The following is an 11,263-nucleotide window of genomic DNA, read 5'->3' as shown; positions in this document are numbered from 1 at the left end:
AAATTTTTGAAAAGAAACGTAGGATTTTTTGCTCTGATTGGTCCATCAAAGTTCTTCGAAGCGCAAATAGCGTCAAATGGAATGCCCGTAGTCGCATTTAAAAAGTGTAAGCAAAATGAACACACCTATGTATGTACATATGAAGAACAGACTCTTTGATAAATTGTGCCTAATGTTTTGTATATATGTACAACACGTGGTTAACTGTTAAAAAACTATTTTTGTTTTATTATTTACGTATAATATTAATAATAGTAATAATTAATAACGATGCCGAAAGTACGGACTTCCAGCGTTCACAAAGAAGTGGCGAGACAAGGTGTTTTAATATATATTTTATATATTTATAGGTTAATGCAAAATAGAAAACAGCACAAGAACATTAGTATTATACGATAAACTTATGTACGAAATATATACATTTATTTCTTCGTTTCTAATTTAACTTTTTTTTTTTTGCTTTTTTACAGGGATTTTATTTCATAAGAGTAAAGGTCAGCATATTTTGAAGAATCCTTTAGTTATTCAAAATATGGTTGAAAAAGCTGCGCTTAGGCCGACTGATGTCGTACTGGAGATCGGTCCTGGTACGGGTAATATGACTGTAAAAATGCTAGAAAAGGCAAAGAAAGTAATAGCGTGCGAAATCGATCCAAGAATGGTGGCGGAATTACAAAAACGTATTCAAGGAACTGTTTATCATTCAAAGTTACAGATTGTAGTTGGAGATGTACTAAAATCGGATTTGCCATTCTTTGATCTGTGTGTCGCTAACATCCCATACCAGATATCGTCACCATTAATATTCAAATTACTTTCGCATAGGCCAATTTTCAGGTAATAATAAATTTATGTCGAGTTCTCTAGCAGAAGGATATTAGACTCTAATAATTCCAAATTGTTCAAATAAATTTCCAAGTTGCTATGTGATATCAAGAAGTTTTTCGTAACAGCTTTAAATAAATATACCACATTTTTAATATACAGATGATGCAAAAGAAATATACTTAATTTTTCACAGATGTGCTGTGCTTATGTTTCAAAGAGAATTTGCGGAACGTTTGGTAGCTAAACCTGGTGATAAATTGTACTGCCGTTTAAGTATTAACACGCAATTGTTGGCACGAGTGGATATGTTAATGAAAGTTGGAAAGAATAACTTTAGACCTCCACCTAAAGTAGAATCAAATGTAGTGAGAATTGAACCGAGAAATCCGCCACCACCGATCAATTATCAAGAATGGGATAGTTTGACACGAATCGCATTTTTAAGAAAAAATAAAACATTATCCGCAGCTTTCAAGCAAACCACAGTTATTACTTTATTAGAGAAAAATTATAAAATTCACTGCAGTTTAAATAACAAGGTAAATTATACATTAAGACATGTGAAAATGATACTAGATAACAATATATATAAATGCTTTTTTATGTTTGTTGTCATATTTTGTTTTAACACATTTGCAGATTATCCCGAATAATTTTGATATCAAGCAATTGACAAACAATATATTAAAGAAAATAGAGGCTGAAAATAAACGAGCCAGGACTATGGACATAGATGATTTCATCAGGTACAAATAAGCAGTGTTAATATAACATTTTATATATATATTTTGTATATATGGCATAGAGAGTAGATCTTACCGTTAGTAGATTTAATTATCTAAATTTTTAATCTAATTCAATTGTTTCCATTGATATCTGTACATGTTAAGCGATGCTTTATGGTCATTGTCACAAATCACATTGTTAAGGCTAGGAAACATTGAGATTAATAAAAATGTATCTTTTTTTTCCAGTCTTTTACATGCGTTCAATGCGGAAGGTGTACATTTTATATAAATTATACATTAGATTATACATTATGTTTGTTTATATAAATTAAGAATTTTATAAGGAATGTGTAAAATAAACATTTTGTTTCAAAACAAAGTTTTTTTTACAATTGTGATTTGTTTTAAAATTATAAATATTATCATTGTTATGATAGTATAAAATATTGATTATTCACATATTATTTTATATTCTTTTCATGATTCTGCGCACACACTTATTTTTACCAATGTTTACATTGGTAATCATTTTTCATGTTGATATAATTATTATCTAGGTTATATATTGCAAACAATCCTGATGTTTAAAAGTTTGTATAGGAATTTACAATTTTTAAACAATACACATTGATATTTTTATTTTATTGTACGATCTCGTGTTTTGTATCTTTTCATCAATTATATCTTAGATATATTACCAAATGTAAGATTTATGTTTTTTAAGATTAAAATTTTGTCTCGTACACTTATATTTTTTAAAAACTAATCTCTAATGATGAAACATTTTATCATCATACAATGCAATGATCATACAACTATAAAAGATATATATGTATATTCTCAATATTTATATAAAGAAATTGTCTTTATAGAAAGTAATTTGTAAATAATTATATTTCCAGAAAAAAAATAGATAAAAATTATTCCAGTACTTTGTAGAAAAAGCCATTATTGTACATAAGAGAAATACATGTAAATTTCCAGTTTTAATAATTCATAAATACACATTCCCATCATACATATTTTAACATACAAATTTTAATTAAATTAATGGTTTATGAAATACACATATTTACAATCTTTGGGACTCAATATGGATCATTTTACATATATTCCAATATTATAATAAAAAATATGCACAAATTGCTCTTCAATTGTCAACATAATGGTATGTATAAAGAATAACTTGTGTGCACATATTTTACATATATATATATATATAGTGCTGCAAAATTATATTCCCATGAAAGATAACGTGATAATTCAACATGTCTTGCATAATACATTATATGGCAATAATGTTTGCATCAATATTATAATAACATGATTGTGTATTTTATATCCAAATTCCAATGTGTGTTTTAGTATGTACATATTTCTTCATGATTAGAATGTTGCTGGTTTTTTTTTAATATGAATGGAACTATTTTTTGTACCACAAGCAAATATAACAAAATTAAAATATGAATGCTAATTCTTAAGAAAAAGATAACATTAATAAATATCCTTTTAAAACATTATTTGTGGTTTAATATAACGAATTTGTATATATGTATATATGTGTGTATGACAATCGCGAAATTAATTTATACTCTTGAATTAAAATTTATAATTTACGATTGTACAATATGTGTATGAACAAAATGAGATATAAACTACATTCACATGAAATTAACTAGATTACATATTAGATTTTTTTTTGCTATGAAAACTCAAATGTTATCTTAAATCGAAATTTTTATTACATAATGTTAATATTGACTAATATAAATCGCGATGCATATAATAATATTATCCTGAATTAGAAGCAGAAGAAGATCGGATACGTCGCTTTTTTTTCTTTGATCTCGACTTCTTTTCATTTTCAGGCTTTCTATGTTTCGATTCTTTGCGCGAATGTTTTTCTTTATAATCGGAATTATTACGATCGGAATGTTTCGTCGGATAAGTGTCATTTTTCGATGAAATGGACATAGTTAAGATTGTACTTGCATTCGATTGCGATAAATTGAATATCCTGGACTTGTGGCGCTCCTTGTCTTTATGTTTTTCTTTATGTTTTGATTTTCTCCAACGCAAATAAGATTTATTAGAATGATTACTACACTGACTATTGGACCTTAAATGACCATCTTCTGAATCGGAAGATTCAAAGTAATATGCTTTCTTTTTTGATTTAGACTTATGTTCATTTCTTGGCATATCTTTATTATTTATTGAGGCACTGTCTTCTTGATTTCCATACTCGTTCGTGTTTCGAGATTCTCGGTGCCTATAACTTGCCCGTTTATCTCGTTCAGAAACATTAGAAGATTCACTGCTACTTCTAGATCTGGATTGTCTGCTTTCATTACACTTTTGATCTTTGTTTTTGGACTTCAACTTTTCCAGAATTAAAGTTCTCTCCTTGTTTCTTGTTGTTCTTCCACTTTTCGCTGCATAATCGACACTGGGAGAACGATTTCTTTTCGATTTATATTGTCTACGACACTTCGTGATTTTCGTTTTACTATCAGTTTCCGCACTGCTACTGTCACTACTAGATGAATCTTCATCCGAATAACTTTCCTCTTTTTTAATAAGTTTTATTCTCCCTGCACCTTTAGCCTGTACTCTATATGTTGTCTTTCTCGATCGTTTTTCATTACATTTCATTACATTTTTTGAACTTTCAGATGAGCTAGAATCAGAACTGAATACTCTCTTTTTGCATCGTTTATTGCGATTTTCTGTCTCATATGATCTTTTATACTTTTCTACGACTGTCTTTTTTCCTGATTTTCTAGCATGATTTCGTTTACTTTGTTTTGAATTATCGTCAGAATTAGAATCACTACTTGTTGAACAAGATGATATAGATGATCCTTTCACAGTATGAGATGTACTTGGTAGCGACAAATTTTCCGGACATGTTCTGTTTGGATTCAATCTGATAAGAAAACAGTGATTAGATTTTAGATAGCTACATATTCTATTCTATCCTTCTATTAATAAATGTGTGTAAACAATTTTTAAAGACACTTTATTATCACATCAATTGTGATTGAATAGTTGAATAAGATAAACACTATGATCGTATTCTGAAGTTCACTGCTAGTCAAAATCTATAGTTTACATGACTTAAACTATAGATTTCCAGTACTGGCAGTGAATATCAAAATGCAGACTATATAACCACATATGTGTTTAATATATAGTTTTTCTGTAACTTACTGTATATTTCCATTAGATATATGAGAAACAGAATGCTCAGAATCAGAAGAAAGTAATTCTATGATTTCTGGTGTTCTTTCATGACGTGGTTTCACATAGCCAATTATTTCGCATTCGCCATCTGATTCAGAGGAACTCGACGAAACGATTAAGAGTTCTGGTATATTGTAAGGTGTTTCTACTCTATGATATACTGTACTAGGTCCTAAATAAATATATATAATAATATATTATATTTTGTCACTATATATTATAAAAAGTTTGAAGTACAATAGCATGCTAAGCAATGTAAATTTCATTTTGTATTTATTGTATTTACTTACAACTGAAAATTTGTATAATTTGTTTAAAATTAAGTAAAAGAGAATTCTAAATTTTTCTTTGACATATAGTCATGATTTTTTAAATGTGCTCTTTGATATTATGATTTGCGAGTGTATTCCGTTTTTTTCTATTCTTTCTATTTCTCTCTTTTTTTTCTTCTTCTTGACAAATGTATAACTAGGAAATGTGATCCGGGATATAATTCATTAATTTTTTACCTGGTACGCTGATAGAATGTGGTATTGTGGGCAATGTAGGTATTTCGGTATTTACTCTTAAATCAATCGCTTCATCGAGTATTCGTACATCCGAGTTATCAGAAGTAATACTGCTGCTGCTACTAGTGCTACTAGATATAGGTGATACAATACGGGTTGCATATTCATTTGACAAACCTGTAACAAGTACATTGATTTGTACACATGAATATGTATATTATTTATTATTTGTAATTATATATATATCATTATTAATTGTAAAATCCATATAAATACAAACCACGTGGCAAATAAGTAACAGATTGATCGTATCCAACTAGATCAAAGTTAGTTTGGGCAAAATTCAATAATTCATGTGCAAAATGATCTGTATGCGCAGCGAGGAAAGGTTGTACAATATTTCGAAATTCAGGACTTCTAATATCAAATCGAGTTAAGCCATTCATTATTATGCTCAATGCGTACGCAATAATGCCTGGTTCGTTATTGAGTAAAACTTGCAACTCTCTGTTTATCCATGGTATAAGGCGATCTAATTCTTGTGGTTGTCTTCTATGATATATAATTAATAAAATAATTTAAATATATTATTTTATATAATTTTATTTTTTCTATAAAACATTCTTTAATATAAAGTTACAGATTTATACAATAATTCAAAATATAAAAAATATATAAGAGAATAAATTAAAAACTTTAAGAAATATTTACCTGTAGTACTCGGCACTACATTCGCGGAAACGTCCAAATATGTCAGGTAATGAAGTAGCCCATATACCATGCCTATAAACGGTACGACGATAATCTGTAGGATTAGCACGCCTACGTCTGCGCTCTTCTCTAGGCACTTGAGGTGCCATACTCGGCAATTGTTCGCGTCTTGTAACTTGTTCTGGATTTAATAGCACACCGTGGCGGCGATTGCCAGTCATTGTCGTCCTAAGAAACATTGTATAAAATTACTTTATAAATATGAATTTTTTCAAATTATAACAATACATTTACTTTACTTATATATATATATATATATATATATATATATATATATATATATATATAATACCTGTAGACAAATCGACGAGGAACAACGTCCCAATTGCCATCGATGCCAAAGTTGAAATCCAAAGCAACTTGTGGTTGAGAAATTTGAGATGCTAATTCGCGAGGTATATGATATTGAGCATAATCTTCCTCCGATCTCACACTGTGTATAATCGACTTGAATGTTTGCTTGCATAGAGGACATTCTGTTTTTATTTTAGACCACTCGAGCAAACAATTAAAACAGAATTGATGCAGGCAACTGTCCGTAAAAGATGTGTTAACTAATTTTCCTAGGCAAATGCTGCAATTTGGTGGCGGAGAGGTAGCACCATCGTTTCGCTCGCTACTATCAGGGTTTTGTATAGGAGCTTCAGATTTAATAGACTCTTCCTGTCCAGTGTCTACACTAGAGTTTTTTATTTCTAATGGGCCTTCCATTGCTATCTGTTACAAATATCCATTCGTAAAGAAATTTCTGTAAAATAAAAAAAAGATATATAAATATATATAAATATATATATATAAATATATATATATATATATATATATATATATATATATATATATATATAATAGCAATTTCTTATTCAGAGATAAAATAATTTTTTTTTTTTTTTATAATAATTATATGATTTGCATATATTTGTAAAGTACAATTTACTTTATAAATAAATCATGTAATTACTGATACAAAATACATATATAATACTAACATTGGCTGGATCTTTATATAAAAAATAATATATTAATGCTGTGTCATGTATATATATATATATATATATATATATATATATATATATATAGGATATAATATAATATTACAATATAATGATTAATTAATAAATGTGAAAGCAAGATACAATTATCATGTCATCTAACATTTGATTACTATAACACGATGACTATAGCAAAATTAAATATAAAAAAAAGATTGTTTCTACAAAATTCCATCGAATATGATTCGCGTCAATTAGGACGTATCATGTATGTATATATATACGTCTATATGTATCTCGTAGCACTTTATTTCTTCTAGAGATATATATCGTCGTATTATATTACGCGTGAGAGAGAAAATATTGGAAACGGACGTCTGTGGTCCATGTCCATTATTGCGTCTCATAAGAAGCTTTCTCACTTTGTAAAGTCGATGAGATGAGAAGCGATTTCCACAGTTCTGATAGAATAGCGTAGATTAATTAAAAATTGTATTAAACAATCACGGGATGCTAGGACGATGAATAATTATACGGAAAGAATATCGTAGAGAAGAACGAAGAGCATTATAAATCTCTTCACTGGCTTCTCGGAGTATTTTCGATAGTTTTTCATCAATCGCAGTATTTTTAACTTTTCCGAACAGATAACGTTGCTCTCCGCCCTTCTACTTTCTTATCACCTCCTTCTTTGGCATCAGACGCACTATACTATCGCAAATGTATAATGTAGAGTACACCGTTTGTGATTGATCGTGATGTCTATCTACCTACCTACGAGAACAAATATGTTTTTTTACAGCAGTCCCTCTACTATAGCTCTGGCCATAAGTGATCAGTACACTGCGCGTGTAACGCAATGTTCTCAAATCAAAGGAACATCATTGCGCACGCGTGGATTTTGTCTCTCAATCTGTGGTGGTATCAGTGGTTAGTGACTCATAGTGACTAACTGGCGAGAGGGGAAGATTTTGATTTTTGACATGGAGAGGACAAGTTGATAATCATTGATCTCCATTTCAATCAATTTCAACTCTATAACATTCGGCTAACATATACTTGTTATAAGAATCTGATCATGCAAGAAATTTAGTTATTTTTATACTTTAAAATAAAATAATTTACATATACATACACACGCAATACAATATGTAGTTCTATATCATTATAATAACAATAATTTATCTTCTCCTTATCATCTTATATTACAACAGAATATTTTAATAAATTATGTGAATGTAAAAAAATCTTTTATAGATGTACCGATATAGGTAAAAAATTCGCCGAGTATCCGAAATGGTGACGATACATTTCCTTCAATGATCGACGCAATTGAACTTGTTTCGTGCATCCTCATTACTGCTAAATCCTAAGGAGAAGATTATATGTTATTGCAGTGTAAATTGCATTGAATTCTGTTTCTATTAAAATATATATTTTTTACTTACATTATTGCTATAATTATTTGATTTTCTTAAATATTTATACGTAGGTACATATTGTTTGTTTATATTTTCATGTAATTTTATATCTTTTACTCGAGGAACATTATCACCAGTTTTAGAAAACTGATTTCGTTTAAATTTTTTGGTGCAAAAGAATAAACAAGTGTTTTCTTGTGAAATATCATCATCTCCTTCTACATCCTTTTTAAAATATATAATATTGGAAGAATCCAATGATACCTGTAATACAGAAATTGGCATTAACTTACTATATTTGTAAAGATAATATATGTGGAAAAATTTTCTAAACAAATTAGCTTTTTATATAATTTGTTTTTTGTTAAATGTTTAAAGAACATATCATTAATAATTTATGCACATAAAATAGTAACTTTTATCTGTTCATCTCTCATGTATCTTTTCCTTTTAATGGACTTTTTTGGTATATTATCTGATGGAAATTCATTAATATTCTTATGTCTAAGTGGTTTTCTTGAGCTACTTTCCTTTCTTAAGGTTTGTCTACATTCAGTATACTGAAAATGAAACAATATATCAATATTTCAAAGGTAGAACTGAACATAAAATATATATGTTCTTAACGATATAACAAGTACTTTTCTGATAGCGCTTTCAATAGATTGCATCCACTCGTTGCTATCGCCATTTTCTGAGTATAATAGGAATGTTTCATGTAAGCATGTTATACGAAACAGTTTCTTGCTTAGAACACAAGTTACACTGCACTTGTTTAATGGTAGAACACAAGATACGTTTAAAGAAGTTCCTGGCTCGCCTTTACAATATAATAAAGTGTCATTTAAAAGTATAAAGTATCTCTTATAAGCAGAATTGCCTCGTCTTGAAACACGCATTAATGGTCCTTGTTTGATTAATATTCTACCAGGCTTAACAAGATTAATCGAAGTAACAATGCTTTTTTGAAGATTTAACAATTTTTGCATTTCTTCATTCTGTGCAATTAAAGTATTTATATGTTTTGCAGATTTTTCAATTTCAACTAAACATGCTATAATCAAAATATTAAATTAAAATTATTATACATTAAAATAAAATTATGTATGTTGGCTAATAAATTGATAAATGTAATTACCTTGTAAAGATCTATACTCTCTGTGTCTATAAGGAGTATGTTGCAACACTTCTTTAACAAGTAATTGATATCTTGGTACTCTTTGCACTGGAGTAATTAACAACGAAGATAATTTCCTACTTACTTCTGGTCTTGTTTCTTGATCACAAATAAATTTTTTAAATATAGGATCACTCTTTTCACTTGCCTAGAAAAAGATAAACTTGTAGATAAATTTTAATACTAATGTTTTTTTGTTTCTATATATTTCTCAACAGAAATATTTTATTTAATTAAAAATATTTAATATCAATACATATATATTTTTAAGATTATATAAGATTTTTGAGAAATATATATGTATAAATATGAGCTCTCTCTATAATATCTCTCTGTAAAGTATAAATTGCATTAAATTTGAGTAAATTGAGACGCTTAATAAATCTTTATAATACTTGATAATTACCTGTAATAGATTCAGCACTTGTGTATAATCATAAGCATAAATGGAATATAGTTTAAAAAAAGGTGCCAGTTTGTGAAATACTTCGGTGATATTGTCGGGATTATTTTTTATTCCTGCCACTAATTCACCACTCACATTATATAATGTCTTTATGTTCTCCAATAGAGTGACAAGTAATGGATGATTCAATAATTTTCTTTCAAGAATAGGTTGTATAAAAAACTACAGAAACAAAGATTTAAAAAAATGAAATTTTATAACAACTTTATAATTAAAGATATGTTAAAATATACCTCTGCCAAAATCTCCAATTGTTGTAAATAGGTAACTTCTGTGGTTAATATCTCTTGAATGGCTTGTGATCTTAGAGTTCTTTCTCTTTCCTCTGCGCATCTCTCATTGTCTTCGTTCAAAGCATGTAAAACTAAAAATATTATAATATAAAATTATAAAAACTGTTATTAAATGTATGAAAAAATATAAATTTTATATATACCTTTCATACGGCTCCGCATACTCAACATATTTCTTTCATTTATGATCTTTCTTAATTCTGAACTGAGACTAGTTTGTGGCGATAATGGCGAATACATAATTGCATTAAAATATGTCAAATATGTATAAAATATTGTCTTCGCTAAGAAATTATTTTTGTGTATATAGAAAATATAAATGTAAATAGCAATATATCATAAATTTTTTTTTTTCTTTGTTTAAGATACAATAATATGGTAAAATGAATGATATTCTTCGATTTATTCTTCAAAAATTTGAATAAGTATAATTTGTATTGCTGTTGCTCCGATTTATTATAATAGATATTGGTATATTTGCATATACTCGTTAAAATTTAAATGGAATTTTGACAACTGCAACACCTGCTGTTTATAGATACGACGCTAACGTTTTGATTGGCTGATGCGGATGCGTTGCAACCAGTAATCAATCGTCAGCAAATCCCTAACAAAGGTAACCGTTCATCCAGAATATAGGTATTTTATACGATTTTTATACGAATGTGCATCATTCTTTTACTTTTGAAAGATCGTTCTTTCTAGCAAAAAACTGAAAATACATTAAAATAAATAAACATACATTTAGGCCGCATTCCGATATTAACTGTCAATACTGAAAATGTATAATTTATGTCACGTGCACTATAGATTTTTAATACTGGCAGTAAATATC

At 28.3% G+C, this 11,263-nt stretch overlaps 3 protein-coding genes across 5 annotated transcripts; 1 reads left to right on the top strand and 2 right to left on the bottom strand.

The window, feature by feature from the left end:
- The first annotated feature begins 128 nt into the window (after nt 1-128).
- Nucleotides 129-1,901, top strand: LOC138933173 (dimethyladenosine transferase). The gene is made up of 5 exons (XM_070295721.1): nt 129-319; nt 471-837; nt 1,022-1,367; nt 1,468-1,574; nt 1,803-1,901. The coding sequence occupies exons 1-5, from the start codon at nt 271-273 to the stop codon at nt 1,843-1,845; spliced, it is 912 nt and encodes a 303-aa protein (XP_070151822.1). The 5' UTR covers nt 129-270; the 3' UTR covers nt 1,846-1,901.
- Nucleotides 1,902-2,788: 887 nt separating this feature from the next.
- LOC138933349 (E3 ubiquitin-protein ligase Topors) lies at nt 2,789-7,935 on the bottom strand. Of its 3 annotated transcripts, none has more exons than XM_070295972.1 (7): nt 7,846-7,935; nt 6,375-6,830; nt 6,023-6,250; nt 5,592-5,863; nt 5,312-5,488; nt 4,770-4,974; nt 2,789-4,485 (listed from the first exon to the last, which is right to left on the bottom strand). In XM_070295972.1, the coding sequence occupies exons 2-7, from the start codon at nt 6,791-6,793 to the stop codon at nt 3,348-3,350; spliced, it is 2,439 nt and encodes an 812-aa protein (XP_070152073.1). In that variant the 5' UTR covers nt 6,794-6,830; nt 7,846-7,935; the 3' UTR covers nt 2,789-3,347. The 3 variants fall into 3 exon arrangements, with proteins under 3 accessions (XP_070152073.1, XP_070152072.1, XP_070152074.1); XM_070295971.1 differs by lacking the exon at nt 7,846-7,935 and adding an exon at nt 7,494-7,832; XM_070295973.1 differs by lacking the exon at nt 7,846-7,935 and adding an exon at nt 7,755-7,819.
- A 278-nt stretch (nt 7,936-8,213) lies between these two features.
- On the bottom strand, nt 8,214-10,918 carry LOC138933350 (rho guanine nucleotide exchange factor 39). Its single transcript, XM_070295974.1, has 8 exons — nt 10,572-10,918; nt 10,369-10,499; nt 10,076-10,297; nt 9,631-9,817; nt 9,134-9,546; nt 8,909-9,052; nt 8,520-8,756; nt 8,214-8,440 (listed from the first exon to the last, which is right to left on the bottom strand). The coding sequence occupies exons 1-8, from the start codon at nt 10,666-10,668 to the stop codon at nt 8,300-8,302; spliced, it is 1,572 nt and encodes a 523-aa protein (XP_070152075.1). The 5' UTR covers nt 10,669-10,918; the 3' UTR covers nt 8,214-8,299.
- Nucleotides 10,919-11,263: the final 345 nt, after the last annotated feature.

Source organism: Polyergus mexicanus, unplaced genomic scaffold, assembly GCF_030449975.1.
Source record: "Polyergus mexicanus isolate NDT 795.1 unplaced genomic scaffold, iyPolMexi1.0 SCAF_5, whole genome shotgun sequence".
Classification (NCBI taxonomy): Eukaryota; Metazoa; Arthropoda; class Insecta; order Hymenoptera; family Formicidae; genus Polyergus; species Polyergus mexicanus.
The sequence above is the reverse complement of the archived record's forward strand: the minus strand, read 5'-3'. Positions and strand labels throughout refer to the sequence as shown.

What these genes read in the sequence shown, in the direction of transcription:
- LOC138933173 (XM_070295721.1), top strand. Translation starts at nt 271, where the DNA reads ATGCCGAAAGTACGGACTTCCAGCGTTCACAAAGAAGTGGCGAGACAA. An exon ending in TCGCATAGGCCAATTTTCAG is followed by an intron (nt 838 to 1,021) that starts GTAATAATAAAT and finishes AATTTTTCACAG; the next exon opens with ATGTGCTGTGCTTATGTTTC. An exon ending in GACATAGATGATTTCATCAG is followed by an intron (nt 1,575 to 1,802) that starts GTACAAATAAGC and finishes TTTTTTTTCCAG; the next exon opens with TCTTTTACATGCGTTCAATG.
- LOC138933349 (XM_070295972.1), bottom strand. Translation starts at nt 6,793, where the DNA reads ATGGAAGGCCCATTAGAAATAAAAAACTCTAGTGTAGACACTGGACAG. An exon ending in TGTTACTTATTTGCCACGTG is followed by an intron (nt 5,489 to 5,591) that starts GTTTGTATTTAT and finishes TACTTGTTACAG; the next exon opens with GTTTGTCAAATGAATATGCA. An exon ending in ATATCTAATGGAAATATACA is followed by an intron (nt 4,486 to 4,769) that starts GTAAGTTACAGA and finishes TTTTCTTATCAG; the next exon opens with ATTGAATCCAAACAGAACAT.
- LOC138933350 (XM_070295974.1), bottom strand. Translation starts at nt 10,668, where the DNA reads ATGTATTCGCCATTATCGCCACAAACTAGTCTCAGTTCAGAATTAAGA. An exon ending in TATGCGGAGCCGTATGAAAG is followed by an intron (nt 10,500 to 10,571) that starts GTATATATAAAA and finishes TAATATTTTTAG; the next exon opens with TTTTACATGCTTTGAACGAA. An exon ending in AATTGGAGATTTTGGCAGAG is followed by an intron (nt 10,298 to 10,368) that starts GTATATTTTAAC and finishes TTGTTTCTGTAG; the next exon opens with TTTTTTATACAACCTATTCT.